The sequence below is a fragment of the Plecotus auritus genome, assembly GCF_963455305.1.
Source record: "Plecotus auritus genome assembly, chromosome: 15".
Classification (NCBI taxonomy): domain Eukaryota; kingdom Metazoa; phylum Chordata; class Mammalia; order Chiroptera; family Vespertilionidae; genus Plecotus; species Plecotus auritus.
Window position 1 is genome coordinate 4,851,638 of NC_137781.1, and position 15,368 is coordinate 4,867,005.

General features: G+C 47.8%; 1 protein-coding gene across 4 annotated transcripts; it reads left to right on the forward strand.

Moving 5' to 3' along the window:
• Positions 1 to 2,769: 2,769 nt before the first annotated feature.
• LINS1 (lines homolog 1) lies at positions 2,770 to 14,308 on the forward strand. Of its 4 annotated transcripts, XM_080651668.1 has the most exons (8): positions 2,807 to 2,871; positions 5,734 to 5,951; positions 6,116 to 6,223; positions 6,332 to 6,421; positions 8,432 to 8,573; positions 9,215 to 9,805; positions 11,413 to 11,584; positions 13,016 to 14,308. In XM_080651668.1, the coding sequence occupies exons 3-8, from the start codon at positions 6,119 to 6,121 to the stop codon at positions 13,899 to 13,901; spliced, it is 1,986 nt and encodes a 661-aa protein (XP_080507794.1). In that variant the 5' UTR covers positions 2,807 to 2,871; positions 5,734 to 5,951; positions 6,116 to 6,118; the 3' UTR covers positions 13,902 to 14,308. The 4 variants fall into 4 exon arrangements, with proteins under 4 accessions (XP_080507793.1, XP_080507794.1, XP_080507795.1 ...); XM_080651667.1 differs by having other exon boundaries at positions 2,770 to 2,871; positions 5,734 to 6,223; XM_080651669.1 differs by lacking the exons at positions 6,116 to 6,223; positions 8,432 to 8,573.
• The last annotated feature ends 1,060 nt before the right edge of the window (positions 14,309 to 15,368 follow it).

A 15,368-nucleotide genomic window follows, 5' to 3' on the forward strand; every position in this document is an offset into this window, starting at 1 on the left:
TGATTGGCTGTTAGAAAAGTCATTCACTTGGCTAATTTCTGAATGGACGCTGGTATGATTTCCCTGATCATACCCCTCCTTCTTTAGGAACTGCACGAATGTCCTAACCCCGTGGTCGGCAATCTGCGGCTCGCGAGCCACAGGCGGGTCTTTGGCCCCTGGAGTGTGGCTCTTCCACAAAATACCATGGCCTGGGCGAGTCTATTTGGAAGAAGTGGCGTTACAAGAAGTTTAAGTTTAAAAAATGTGGCTCTCCAAAGAAATGTCCATCGTTGTCCTGTTGCTATTCGGCTCTGTTGACGAATGAGTTTGCCGACCACTGTCCTAAGCTTACCTTTTAGTACATTTAAGAGGCACCACCAAAATCCAGCAGCACAAATGTGACGCCTGAATTAGATGCTTACGTTTCTTTCCTTTTTTCCTTTCTTTTTTGTTTTGTTCATCCTCTAAGGATAAACATCCGAGGATGTTTTTCTATCGATTTTTAGAGAGTGCAGAAGGGAGGGGGAGAGACAGAGAGAGACACATTGATGTGAGAGAGACACATCCACGGGTTGCCTCGCGCATGCACCCCGACCAGGCCCGGGATTGAGCCTACAACCAAGGTACGTGCCCTTAACTGGAACCGAACCCGGGACGCTTCAGTCCTTAGGCCGACACTCTCTCCACTGAGCCACACCGGCGAGGGCTAGCTGCTTACATGTCAACCTAACAAATGATCTGTGAGGGTTTGGCATGGAGAAATCTCATTTATGAAGAGGGCAAAAAGAAAGCCAAAACATTCCTTTGTTTTACAATTCTTGAATGTCAAATGATAACGAGCTATTATGGAAAGTTTTATGAGTCCTAGACCATCGGAGGTGTAAGAAGTAATTATTTTACCTCTTAATAACAGCTTCAGAGCCCATCCACAGGTGTCCCACAGAAACATACAAAAGCCGGAAGCGTTCCCCATACCTAAGACCTTCAGGGGTGAGTATTGCTTTCCTGCAATCTACACCGTTAAGGCACACCGACACCCTCTGGACTAGGAAAAACTCACATTATTTTCCAAAAACTCAGCCATTACCTTCCTCTACCAAACCCTGGTGGGTTAGGGAACTCCAATGATTTTTATTCTGGTGGAGGCTGAAGGACAGTGATAGGAAGGAATGGGGGGGGGGAGGGGAACACAAAGCTGCGGTTTAATTAAAAAAAGTAGAGCCATTCAGAATGAACAAGCCATCGAGGAAAATTCCTAGGAGAGAGGCGGGTGGGGGAGGACTGCAGAAAGTGCTCTACTCAGAGCAAGGAAAACGGTACCGTCACCCAAAGATAATGCCAAACACAGAAACACCAGCCAGAGAGAAAGGGGGGGGGGGGAGGGGGAGAGAACGATGAGGGAGTAGAAAAGTTATGAAAATGTCCAGGAGCAGGGCAAAAAGAACAGCGTTTCTGGTGTATATGTGTGTGTGTGTTTTGCAGAGCAAAGGGGGGGGGGGGGTGGTTCCAGGAACGAGTTGCACCCCCCAGGGAACCATCCTGAACCGAGAGCTATGGCCTCAGGAGCCAGGGGCCCGGGGATAAACAATGGGGGAGGGCGGGGGAGGGCTGGCTGATTACCTGTAAGGAGGATGCTGCTGCTGCTGGAAGCTCTGGGCTCCTTCCCAGGTGGGGGGGGGGGGGGGGGGCAGGCGTCCTCTGGCTTTGCAGACTCCGGTAGCCAAACAGCAAACCTGGGAATCAGAATCCAGGGAGAGGTGAGGTGCAGGGCAGCGCCCCCGGGGCGAGGAGCAGGGAGGTGGGGGGGGGGGGCTTGGAGGAAGGGGAGCAAAGGGGGAGGGAGGGAGGGAAGGGGAGAGGGAGGGAGGTTGGTTCAGGGCAGGTAGGAAGATGCAGTGATTTTTCCCCCCTCCCTCCCTCCCTCCCTCCCTCCTTCCCAGCCGCCCCCTTAGCTTCAGGGAAGGTAACTGACTTTACCTGTCTCCTCAGCTGCTGCGGCGCTTCCTCCTCTCAGCCTCCTCCACACTCACCAACTTCTCCATTGAAGAAATGCCTCGGGCTGGGCCGGACACGGGGGTTCCGGAGCCTCCCGGCCCCAGCCCGGCGAGCATCCACACAGCCGAGCAGACGCTAGGCGGCGGTCCCGGCCGCGGGGCAGCCTCGGGGGCAGGGGTGCAGGGAGGAAGTCCCGGCTCGGGGACGGGCGGGAGGGGGCGGGGGTCCTGGTCTGAGGGCTCCGAGCAGAGGGGCTGCCGCGGTCCGGGCCGGAGGCTCCCAGCTCCGAGGCGAGGACACGGGAGCTCTCGGGGCAGCGAGGTCTCGGCTTGGGTAGGGTCCTCAGCACCAGCCGCAGGGGCGCCAGGCGGGGGGCTTTCAGGATGCACTTTGCACTGGGCCACCCCCGCCCCCTCCCTCCAGCACTTTGGGGTCACTGGGATGGGACCAAGCCTTCAGCAGCCAATCAGCGGCCGCTCTGGAGCCAGAGCCCGGAGCCGTAAACCAAGTCCGGGGTGGGTGGGGCTGGAGGGAGGAGGCGGCTTGATTGGCTGGTCGCTTCCTTCTCTCCTCCTTATCCCTAGCGGCACCACCCCTTCGCCTGCCGTAAAGCCGACTGCGCATTCGCGACAGTTGGAGGAGGCGTGGCCATCGAAGCTGGGACTCGTCTCCGATTGGCTGCACTCACTCACCCCCCCGTCTAGGCTTCCCCGCTGTGGCTTCCAAAGCCCTCCCCTAGCGGAGGGACTCGAAGCGGTTGCTAGGAGACGCTGTACGCCGAATAGCGCTTCTACGCATGCGGGAGGCGGGGCCCCCTCGGATGGTCTGTGAACTACGGTGGCCCGGAGGGGGCCGGCGGTCGCTGGCATGGCGGTGGCGGAGGATCCCTGGCAGGTAAACTGAGCTCGGGCGGCGGGGGAGCCGTGCGTGCGGCCCCTGGGACCGAGAGGCTGGCCCGAGGGTTGAAGGTGGGGGAGGCGGGAGTCCCAGGGGCGCCTTGTCCCACCGCCCCAGTGCCGGGTCCTGGGCTGGTCTCCATCCCTTGGGCCGCGGTCGCTCCAGGCTGAGCAGACCTCGCCCAGCGCGGAAGAGGGGACTGTCTTCCTCTCTTTGGAAGGATGGTGACGCTTCCAGGGCTTTCCCCCACCAGGATGCGGGTTCCTGTGAAGGAAGGGGGGAAAGGGAGTAGAAAACGTGTGACAGACACCTTTGCTAGCATGTATTCATTTAGCAGGTGCTTCCTGGGCCGGGCACTTAGAGAAACAATAGTGAACAACCTAGATGTGGACCCTTGACCTTTGACCCTTGGAGTTTTCATTTTATTTTTGTGTGAATCCTCACCCGAGGATATATTTTTTCCCCCCATGGATGTAGAGAGAGTAACATGTATGTGAGAGAGACACATCAAATGGTTACCTCCCGTATGCGCCCCCCACCAGGCCAACAGAGGCCGTAACCCACGTGCAAGCCCTTGAGCGGAGTCGAACCCGGGACCCTTTGGCCCGAAGGCCGGCGGCGCTCTAGCCATGGAGCCAAACCGGCCAGGCCGAGTGTTGGGAGATTTTGGATGACGGGTTCAATCTTCTGTAAGCAGGAATCTGTCTGTTCAAATTTTCTGTTTCTTCATGATTCAGCCTTAGTAGGTTATGTGTTTCCAGAATTTTATTTCTTCTAGGTTGTCCAGTGTGTCGCATAGAAATGTATATTCAAGCTTAAAACAAAAGGAAAAGTGGGAGCGCTTTCTAGGCAGAGGGAACAGCATTTTATCAAGAGCCAGAGTCAGGAAGGAACCTTTCACTGTTGACTGTTAGATAAAGGAGTATACTGGCTTCCTCCTACTTGAGCTGTGTTAATGTTTTCACCGTAAAAGCCCCGTCGTTTCTCAAGTCATTGAGCGTGTGGCACTTTGCTGAGGTGGGGTAGGTAACCTTATTTTTTTCAATAATTGAAAATCAGATCTTGCCCAACTGGTGTGGCTCCGCGCTTGAGCGGCGAACAATGAACCAGGAGGTCACAGACACATGCCAGGGGTTGTGGGCTCCATCCCCAGTAGGGGGCATGCAGGAGGCAGCCGATGCATGATTCTCTCTCATTATTGATGTTTCTATTTCTCCCGCTCCCTTCCTCTCTGAAATCAGTAAAAAAAAAAAAATATATATATATATATATATATATATATTTTTTTTTTTTAAAAAAAGCAAATTTATTTGTGCGCACAGAATTTAGAATTCAGTTCAGTAAAATCTAGGTAGTGCTGTTGGCAGGGGTGGGAGGAGGTAGGACAGGGGCGTAGATTGGTGAAAGGGAGTGAGCGAGGAAACCTTTCATTCTGAAGCAGCACTCAAAATGTAGAACCCTATTTTACCAACTAAGGGTAGAAGTCTTTTTTCTTTTTTAAAATATTGATACACCAGACGTTTTCCATGAAAAACAAAACGGTAGCATTGCCATGATACAATATCAACCTAATGTGGTCAGATTCCTTAGCAGTAAAATCAAGTAGATTGGTCAGTGCTCATTGAAGTTTAGTGCCCAGTCCAGTTCTTGGCCCCCACCACCACCTCACCCCCCACTCACTGAATCAGATCTGCCTTAACCACATCATTTAAGTCTTTTATCTATGACTTAATTATCAGGCTAAAAAAAAACAAAAAAACAAATGACCTGTAGCAGAGTTCTACAGGTGAGAATTGAATAAGGGGACAATTTTCAAAAGCAAGGCAGGTATTAAGTGTTCTCAATGCTTCAAAGCGAACCTGGAAACTTGTTAGAAATAAACATGGGGGGCCCCATCCCGAACTACTGTGTCTGAAACCCCTGGGGGAAGGCCCTGCCCTCTTCCTAGTGATTCTGACCCCCCCCCCCCCAAGCTTGAGCTCCATTGTTTTCAGAAAATGAGCCCCTGGGGCCAGGAACAGCCAGCACCTGCTCTAGGCCCCCCCAAGGTAAATAGAAGGAGCTGTTCCTGAAATTTGAAAGGGGTGCCTTCCTTCCCCCCCTCCCCCCAATCTCCTGTTGGAGCCTGTTGGGGCTGGGAGAAAGGTGATGCTTATAACCTGCAGGGCAAAGGGAAGGTACCCAGCATAGCACTCGCTGGCTGTTGGGAATCGATCCCTTCCCCCTCCTTTCAAAATAGGGTGGGGGGTGCTCTCCAGACCATAGTTGACCAGCTTTGATGGCCCCGGTGATCGTCAGGGATGTTGGGAACATCTGTGCTCCCCTAACCTTGGCCCTGATACCCAGGCCTCCCCCACCTCCCTCAACTTGCTGTAGAGTCTACCAGGGGTGGGCAAACTTTTTGACTCGAGGGCCACCATGGGTTTTTAAACTGGACCGGAGGGCCGGAACAAAAGCATGGATGGAGTGTTTGTGTGAACTAACATAAATTCAAAGTAAAGGAGCGGAGGGGAGAGCAAGAGAACCGGATAGAACAGCCGGATCCGGCCCGCGGGCCGTAGTTTGCCCATGGCTGGAAACCAGACCCATTTTATTTATTTATTTTTTTAAATAATATTTTTGTTGATTTCAGAGAGGAAGGGAGAGGGAGAGAGAGAAACATCAATGATGAAAGAGAATCATGAATTGGCTGCCTTCTGTACGCCCCCTATTTGGGGTCAGGCCTGCAACCCGGGCATGTGCCCTGACTGGGAATCAAACCGTGACCTCCTGGTTCCTAGGTCCACGCTCAACCGCTGAGCCACACTGGCCGGGCTGTAACACTTTTGCTTTTAAAGTGTTTTATTTTTCCTGTTGCAGGTTCTGTGGAAGAAACACCTTAGAGATCTGTCGCATTCCCAAGGTTCATATTTACCATTTGGAATCGTCCAGCTTCCTGTCTAGAAGACAGATGTCGGCAGTCAAAATGAAGGATTTCTTTGAGGTTTTAGACCAGTTATATAAGAAGGTACTTGTCGGAGCCACACTTGACAACGACACGCAGGATTACGTCTGCTGCCTCCACCCAGCGTTTTCAGGTAACGGTGGCTCTGGGACCGCCTCCTCCCAGCCCGCCATCACCCGCGGTGTCGAGGGCAGGTGCCAGCCGTCCCCTGTCCATTCGGCTGCCGTTCCTGTCGCGCCTGCGCCTTGCAAGAGCGGTGCCCGAGATTTAACCCTCCTTCGGTTGACGGTGATCCAGGTGATGGCGAGCAGGGCACTGTCCGTGGAGACCGAGTTCCGGGCAAAGGAGAAGTACAGAGAGATCCTTACAGTTCTTTTAAAGTCATCCGACCTTGATTCCCAATTAGTAAGCCATTTGTTTCCTGTCTGTTTTTAGAGATCTCGACTTAAAAAAGAAACGTTTTAAAAAACATTCACCAGTAGTAGGTCCATTTATTTATTTTCAATCCTACAGATCTGCACGTTCCAAGACTCCGATAAGTTGCTGTCTCACGTGACTGCAAAATGCCTGGCGTGGCTCCTGTATTTCCAACTGAGAGAAAAGGTAAGGTCTTGGCCGCCGTTATGCTTTCTCTTCTACGTTCTTGGAGGTCGCTCTTGGGCACCCAGTTTCCCCCTTCAGGTAGTTGTATCAATAACATGACTGCTACCCTGATAACCTGACGTGCATCAAGGAATCGAGTCTTCGATATGCTCTAGCTCATTACAAGTTAGACTCTTAACCTGAAGGGGGGTTCAAGTCAGTGAGTCCATAACTCCAGATTCTCAAAGGAGAAGGTGCGTGTCCTTCCGCCCCTCAAGGAAAGGGTTAGAAACCCCTGCTTGAGATCAACCTGTTGTATCGCAGATCAGCGAGCTAGACGAGACGCCTTACTGAGCCATAGTGTTAGAAGTCATCTTTATTGTGCGCAGGTTCGGAGCAGATTGCCTCTGTCAAATTCTGAACAAACACAGGAGAAAAGGTAATATTTCTTTTTTATATCCTTCTAGTGTATATAGGAGGGAGTATTTCCTTTTTATATCCTTCTACTTCTTCGTGTAAGTTATTTTTGTACACAGCTTGTAACCTTGAGTACATATCATATCTATACAGACACCTGTAACCTTGAGTACCTATCTCTATCGACATCAGTAACCTTGGATACATAATGAACAAACACTTGTCATGAGGATATGGGAATTATTATCAGTATCAGCGTATCAGCCCCTTTAGATGGCTAGCTTGCAAGGTCAGACAGTTAAGTTTATCTTTTCTATTATTCAAGCTAAAAAACAAAGTTATTTTACAGTCTAAAAATAACAGAGGGACTAGCAAAAAAAATAGCAGAGAATTTCAAAACAGCAGAGACTTTTAAAACAGCAGTTTTTCCAAAGGAGGGATTACTATTATGCTTCAAAGTAAGACCATTTTTCACAGGTTTACTCTAAGTAAATTCCAAGAACGATCTCAGCAAAACGAAAAGGATAAATGCATGATTTTTCTCTTATCTCTGAATTAGTTACTAAACAAACCTAAGCACCTACTGACTTTCAGCTGTAAATGCTTGTTCCTTTCTGAAAATGACTTTTTTTTTTTTTTCTGAATACAAGAAGGTAGGTATTTGCATTAGAAAATCTTGAGAAATGAGAAAAAGTATAAAGAGCAAAATAAAATGTACACCTTTCACCACCTGGAGAGAACCACTGCTGATATGTTCATGTTCCCTTTTGATCCTTTATTTCTATGACATATTGAATTTTTTGGCTTAAAGAATATTAGGATATTTGTGTCCTATTTTTTTTCTGTGTTTTTTTTTTTTTTTTTTGTGTGTGTGTATTATTTTGTGTTGTATTTTTTTCTGTGTTTTTTTTTTTGTGTGTATTATTTTTGTGTCGTATTTTTTTTCTGTGTTTTTTTTTTTTTTGTGTGTGTGTATTATTTTTCACAAATATTACCATACTTTCTTAAAACAATGTTGTATAGTTGTTTTGTGTATAATAGGTGATTTGTAATTGTAAGGATAATGTTAATATATATGAGCCTAATATGCAAATTGTCCCCACGGGAGTTCAACCAGGAGACCAACTGGGAGACCGATCGCTCACTATGACATGTGCTGACCACCAGGAGGCGGCATGGAACCAAGGGAGGCCCTGGCTGGCAGCCGGAGGCTCTCACCGGCCAGGCCTAGGGACCCTACCCGTGTGTGACTTCCGTGCACGGGGCCTCTAGTCTATGTATATAAAAGCCTAAGCGGCCAGCCCACCGGCCAGTAGCAATGACGTGCACTGACCACCAGGGGGCAGATGCTCAATGTAGGAGCTGCTGAGCTCAGGCCACTTGGCGGTGGTGGTTCTTGGCTGACGCTCCTGGAACCGGAGAGGAGGGAGCCCGATTCCGGGGTGCATCACCCGAGAACCTCCCTCTCTCAATCCGGGACCCCTCGGGGGATGTCAGAGAGCCGGTTTCAGTCTGATCCCTGCAGGTCAGGCCGAGGGACCCCACCAGGGCATGAATCTGTGCACCGGGCCTCTCGTTATAACTTACCACTTTTTAAAATTTTGTGTCTTGTAGATAACATTAAGTAATTCCTGGATTGCTTTTTGCCAGAAAAGTCTTTCTCAATACTCTGAAAGTGATAAGGTAGTATACTGCCTCTGGACTCTTACTGCTGTAATAAAAGAAATCTTTAAAGATACATGTTCACAAAAATCAGGTACGAATTATATTCCCCCGTAAACAACTGTCATTAACTTGCTCCCAAGGGGAATTACATTTATAACAAAGTAAAACTTATTTTACAACATCTGATCTGTTTTCAAGTATGAAAAATCAAAGAATCTTGCCCCATATTTTTTGATTGAGGATACCTTTTTAAAAATATATATATTTTTATTGATTTCAGAGAGGAAGGGAGAGGGAGAGAGACAGAGAAACATCAGTGATGAGAGGGAATCATTGATTGGCTGCCTCCTGCACGCCCCCTACTGGGGATCGGGCTTATAACTTGGGCATGTGTCTTGACTGGGAATCGAACTGTGACCTCCTGGTTCATAGGTCGATGCTCAACCACTGAGCCACACTGGCCAGGGAAGGATACCTTAAAAAACAATTAAAAGCTTTTTCATTGTTATTAAAAATTAAGATAGTCTGGTGCTATGGTTACTTGTAAAGTGGACTTTAGCCTTCGTTCCTAAGGTTAGTCTGTGTATCTTCCTTTGTTCACCGTAGAGGTAATGCAAACCCACTTGTTCCTCTTGTAAAGGGATAGCATTTCTAGAAATGGAATTGTAAAGGTGTATGTGTAGAAGGCTTTGTTTGCCCTGTTGTTTATAGTCACCTTTCTTATAATTGCAGAACTTCTAAAGCAGTTCCTGACTCCTTTTGACACGCCCTTCGAAGTCTTTTACAACTCCTTCTTTTCTCAGCATCTTGAAAGCCTCCCCGGCGCTTGTAACATAGCAAACAGCTTGCTGGGCGTCCTGGAATTGCTTGAACTTCTCACAGCTTCCAGAGCCCACCGGGACTTGCATTTCACCTGCCAGAGGATCTTATTTTTGAAACCGTCGTGTGTACTGAACGCCGTCACCTGGCCCGTCCAGGCTTTCGTCAAAAGGAAGTTCGTCATCTTCCTCAAAAAGTGCCTTCTCTGGAAAGTGGGTGAAGACCTTTGTCGCGGGGCTGTCGCTGCCCTGGCGCCACCGGGTCGGCATTTAGACGGGGACATGGCGGCTTTAGCTGATGCTGTGTTGCAAGCTGTGGATTTGGGCTTGTTGAGGACATTGTCTGTCCACGGAAAACCTTACTGCTTTGCGGGCGGTGAGGTTCAGCCTGGATGTGAGCGGCCCCCTGGTCCAGATCACGTGATCCTTAGAGCCACGAGCTTGCTTATCGTTAAATCCTTAGAAATCAAGTTTCAAAAGTGTGCTTCTGCCAAGGAAATGAAAGGTAATTCTTCTGACTATATATATATATATATATATATATATATACACACATACATACATACATATATACATGTATATACACACACACACACACACACATTATTGATTTCGGAGAGAAAGGGAGAGGAAGAGAGAGAAACATCAGTGATGAGAGAGAATCATTGATCGGCTGTCTCCTGCACCCATGCTGCCTTCTGGGAATGGAGCCCACAATCCAGGCATGTGCCCCGACGGGGAATTGAACCGTGACCTCCTGGTTCATAGGTCGACTCTCAACCACTGAGCCACGCCAGCTGGTCTCCTAACCCCTTTTGTATGTGAAGTAAAGGGTATTACTTACTGAAGTAAAATGATAATTATCAAATCTCAGAACTATAAGTCTACTAATTTAAGCTACATGTAATCCTAGTAATAATTTATCAGATATTCTTTAAAAAAAAATTAGAATTACCTTCAGGAACATCAACACTTTGTGGGCTAAGCTGAATTCGTATAATTAATGACTAGTTTTTTAAAAAGTAGGTGTTGTTAAGTCAGTGCAAAGTAAGTGATGTAAGTCAACTGATATATGGGTATTTGTAGCATTTTCATATTCTTTGTAAAATTGATATATCTACTCACGTAGGTTATTGACAGTTAGGAATTGAATGGAAACTAATCTGTGAAGAGTTATATTGATGAAGAAATTGCGGCCTGTAATTTCCTAATTACCACTTTACCGGTAGCATTTAGTCCTAAGACAGTTATTTAAAGAATGATATTCAGTTTAGGTGTTGGGAAGACGTGTCCTCCTTTTCATTTGAGAAAAATGAGCAGCAAAGATCTCTAAATAAGCAGCGTATAGTTTTAGTGAAAGGTTTGGCTTATAAGCAGTGACTTCCCTGAATTGCTTTGGACACCCTTTAGCTGTACTTGTAGATTAGATATAATTGTGTGCAGTTATAATTTACAACACTAGGTGGCATATGTTACATAATCCAGAGTTCTAAATTGCACTTAAAATTTCCCAAACCTGTTTGAGTTTTGTGCTTAATAGTAGTACTTTCTTTTAATGCTTTAAATAACCAAAGGAAAAGTTTATTATTTTGAAAGCAAAATTCGTTTTGTTTCCTTGCATTGTTGCCACTAGTAACAGCTATGGCATTCAGTGATTTCTGTTGTCTGCTGCCCTTTCATTCATTTATGTACTTTTAGCAAGAATTCGTGAACAGTCTGACTGTTCATTTTAATGGTATTCTATTGATTAGTCACTTTTCTTCTCTGAAGCTCAATTCCCTAACTTGCAGACATTTTGAGTGTGATATATCTACTAATGTAAATTATTGGTAACAATAATCATACATATATTTAATGTCTTTTTTGAAAAAAAATTATTGATTTCAGAGAGGCAGGGAGAGGGAGAGAGAGAGAAACATCGATGATAAGAGAGAATCATGGATTGGCTGCCTCCTTCCCACCCCCTACTGGGGATTGCTGAGCCATGCCGCCGCCTGGGCCATAATAATGCCTTTTTAAAGTACTTCAGGTGCTGTCATGTTTACAGCTAGGCAAGATATGAATGTATTCGTAAACCGTTGCCCACACTTTAAAAATGTTCATGTTTTGAAGTTGATTTGCAGAGGTACATGTCTGAGCTACTGACCTTCTTAAAGCCTCACCTCCAGCCCTCCGTGCAGGCACACAATCCATGTGAGTGGTTGTCCAGGGTCTTCATAGAACAAGACGATGACATGCTGGAGGCTGCCAAAGCATCACTGGGCATCTACCTCAAGCTCACCAGGTTGGTATATTGTCAAATCACTGCACTCACTCCATGCCAGGAAAGCAGGGAACATTTTTAATACTGTGCTGGCCCCTATCGTTTGCTTTCCATCATGAAGAAGAAGAAAAAAAATCCCTAACAATCTTGTGGTTTCCTTGTGAGAGCCAGTTCCTTCCTTTAACGCTGCCATGTGTGGAAACGAGATTACATTTTAGTTCTCGTTAGAAGATGTGGTTGGCGGGGCAACCCAGGTTAGGACAACTAGCCTGGCCTTAGCAAACGGAAGCATGGCTTAGTCTCCATCTCTGTGCTGCCTGTGTCTGCATCCTGATCTCACTGATTTGTGTAGGACCTCTTGCTGCTAAGACTAACTTTTCTATACGGAGCTTCCATAAGGTGTTGTTTGCCGTTGTAAAGGCGAGTAAAAACTTGTAAGTCATCAAAGGAGGTGCTATTCTAAGTTTTCATGTTCTTTCTTTTTTTCATATTTATTAATTGGTTGGGAAAGTTTTCATTTTTATACCCAGTTCAACTGGGGCTGATCCCACCTTGAGGCAGCGCTGTGACATTGATGATGAAGTCATATTACTGATGACATTGTATACTGATCCTATTTCTGCTTTATTTAAAAACATCTGGGCTGAGGTAATACCTTCTTGTGGCACATCTCTGTAATGGGTTAGGAAGCTAATAACTGATGACCTTATCCACTATTTCTGCTTTATTTTTAAATATATATTTTTTTGTTGATTTCAGAGAGGAAGAGAGAGAAACATCAATGGTGAGAGAGAATCATGGATCGGCTGCCTCCTGCACCACCCCTACTGGGGATAGAGCCAACAACCCGGGCATGTGCCCTGACCGGGAATCGAACTGGCGACCCCTTGGTACATGGGTCGACGCTCAACCACTGAGCCACACCGGCGGGTTGATTATCTCTCTTCTCTGTCTCACACCTCTGAATTCATCCTTAGGCAGGGCCACTAGCAATGTCAGCCTTACAGCAGCCTTCCAGTTACAAATAATCTTTAATAACTCCAGCACAAGTCCCAGGGGAGAGCTGATTGGTCAGTCTGGGTCACATGTCCACCAGGGTCAGGAGAGGGCAGAAGGAAGGGAGGAGGGTAGGGTCCGGCTCCACCTTACCACATGGAATCAGTAGTTACGGGCAGGAATGAAGAAGTCTGATGTCAAGGAATGGAAGACAGTACTTTTCGTTGGGCAGACAAACACCAGAACTACCAAAGTCGGTGGATTTTATTTCTTCTATTGAGTCAGGTTAATAGAGAGTTTGTGGAGAAAGAGATTGGCTTGAATTTTTTCTTTTAAAATAATGCATAGATCACACAGTAATCTGGTAGGTGAGTTATTGCATGTGAATTATATCTGCCAAAACTTATTTTTGTAAAAGGTCATTAATCTGGGGGTCTCCATTATCTTTATTTTCAGAGAATACGAAGCTGCTCAAAAGTTGGCCCAAGAAAAAGAACCGTGGAACCATCACACACACGAACATGGCTATAACCCGCACTGCATTTTTTTGTTCTTTTTAAAAAATATAGGATTTGATTCTACAGTTCTTCTTGACTTTTTGATTTCATCCGAAACCTGTTTCCTGGAATATTTTGTCCGATACTTGAAATTACTGCCCAAAGACTGGGACGCATTTTTTACCATCTGCAAGTACTTTGATGTAACTGAATGTACCGGTAGCATAAATACTTGTGGTCGTACCTCCTCGCTTGTCCAAGACGCAGGCAGCCACCACACAGAATCCAGGCCGCTGGCTGCCCTTGGCAGTCACAGCAGTGCGCATGCCTGTGCCTCCTGGGCGGCGGAGGCTTCCCCTGACCCACCGAACCGGGTCGTGATGTCCCCAGACAGCCACGCCACGCCCCAGACGGCGAGTCGGGCTTCCCCGCAAGCTGCTCAGAGCCTGGTGGATTACGACACCTCCGATGACTCCGAAGTAGAATCGGCAGACCTGTGCTCAGCAAATAGCAAGCAGACATCTGTTCACCAAGAAGCCACGGAGACAGCTCAGGACACGGTGGGAACAAGGCGGGCGAAGAAAGAGCTGAGCTCCGAGCTGCAGGCAGGGCCTGCGGTCCCGAAAGAAGCCGATACTCCTTTCTGTGTGGGTTGTGACCACGCCCCAGGGGACGTTGTCTATGAAGCGGGAGCATTTTCCCGATCCGTGAAGTGCTTCCAAGAGCTGCAAGGTGCCATTTCCCGTTTGCAGAAGAAAAACCTTTTCCCATATAACCCGACGGCCCTTTTGCGGTTGTTCAAACAGATCGAGGCAATTTGTAATAAAAGCGTGAACCCTTTTTGAAACGGTGGCGTTTTATTTCCAGGAACTGTTTGTTTTGCCCGAACGAGGTGCCGGCGAAAAAGAAAACCTCCGAAGGGTTTTCTACAGGAAGGCTTTTCCTTTTGCCAATGGGCAGCAGCCTGGTGACTTGAAAGGATGTAGCGAGCCCAGCCTGCGAGTGGCGACCTATGAACCAAGAGGTCGAGGAGGCTCCATTCCCAGTCGGGGCACATGCCCACGTTGCAGGCTCGATTCCCAGTAGGGGGCGTGCAGGAGGCAGCCAATCAGTGATCCTCTCTCATCGATGTTTCTCTCCCTCCCTCCCTCCCTTCCATGGCCATAAAGGTAGCTCTATCCTGAATGGAGAGAACGTAGATAAACATTGCCTGGTTTTGTCTTTTCTACAAATGGAACCCTGGCATATGTGTTCTTTGGTGTCTGGCTTCTTCAACACTATTTGGAAGCGCGTTCTAAATTATTTTTTAAAATAATGGTCAAGTCGTTGCATTTCCGCGATCAAACCTCTCCGCGTTGTCCCCAGCACTCCCCGGGCGCTGGGATGGTGACACTGACAGACGTTTTGTCAGACTCAAACAGGTTAGGCAGGGCCTTGTGCAATGGGCCCCAACCTGCTGCTCTCACCCGTGGTTCTCCCCCACCCATGTCAGCAGCATCACCCTGACTTTCTCACATATGCCTTCATCACGCCCCGTCTTCCATGTTGGATCTGGGAAGCCACCCCCATCGATTTTGTTAATTCTCACCCGAGGGTATTTTTCCGTTGATTTTTAGAGAGAGTGGAAGAGAGGGGGAGAGAGACAGAGAGAGAAACATCCATGTGAGAGAGAGACACATCAATTGGTTGCCTCCTGCACTTGCACTGACCAAGGCCAGCGATGGAGCCTGCGACTGAGGTATATGCCCTTGGCTGGGATCGAACCTGGGATCCTTCAGTCCGTGGGCCAACGCTCTATTCACTGAGCCAAACGGACGATGGCCTCCCCCCCCCCCCCCCCGTTTGTTTTGAACCATTAAATACTACTCACTGTGTGCTCTTTCCTGTACTGTGGCATTTGACACATTGTAGTTTAATCATGCGTGAACAGTCTCTGTTTGCCAAGGTCTTTTTCCATTGTCCCTAGTGAATAGCCTCCTGTCAGTCCCATGCTGAGCACGTGACCGATGCTGAGTTGATGAGAAGGGCTCCCTCTCTAGGGATTTTTTTTTTTTAATCCTCACCCGAGGATATTTTCCCCACTGATTTCCACACAGAGTGGAGAGAGGGAGGGAGAAACATCGATGTGAGAGAGAGATACACGGATTGGTTGCCTCCAGCACACGCTCCGACCAGGGCCCAGGCCGGGGATGGAGCCTGCAACCAAGGCACGTGCCCCCGACCGGAATTAAACCTGGAACCCTTCAGCCCATGGGCCGGTGCTCTACCCACTGAGCCACACCAGCCAGGGCTGCGAGAGCAATTTTAGTTGG

Excerpts from the sequence above, each read along its gene's own strand:
- LINS1 (XM_080651667.1), top strand. The coding sequence starts at position 2,774 with ATGCGGGAGGCGGGGCCCCCTCGGATGGTCTGTGAACTACGGTGGCCC. Across the intron at positions 8,574-9,214 it reads TACATGTTCACAAAAATCAG|AACTTCTAAAGCAGTTCCTG; the intron begins GTACGAATTATA and ends TTATAATTGCAG. Across the intron at positions 9,806-11,412 it reads TTCTGCCAAGGAAATGAAAG|TTGATTTGCAGAGGTACATG; the intron begins GTAATTCTTCTG and ends CATGTTTTGAAG.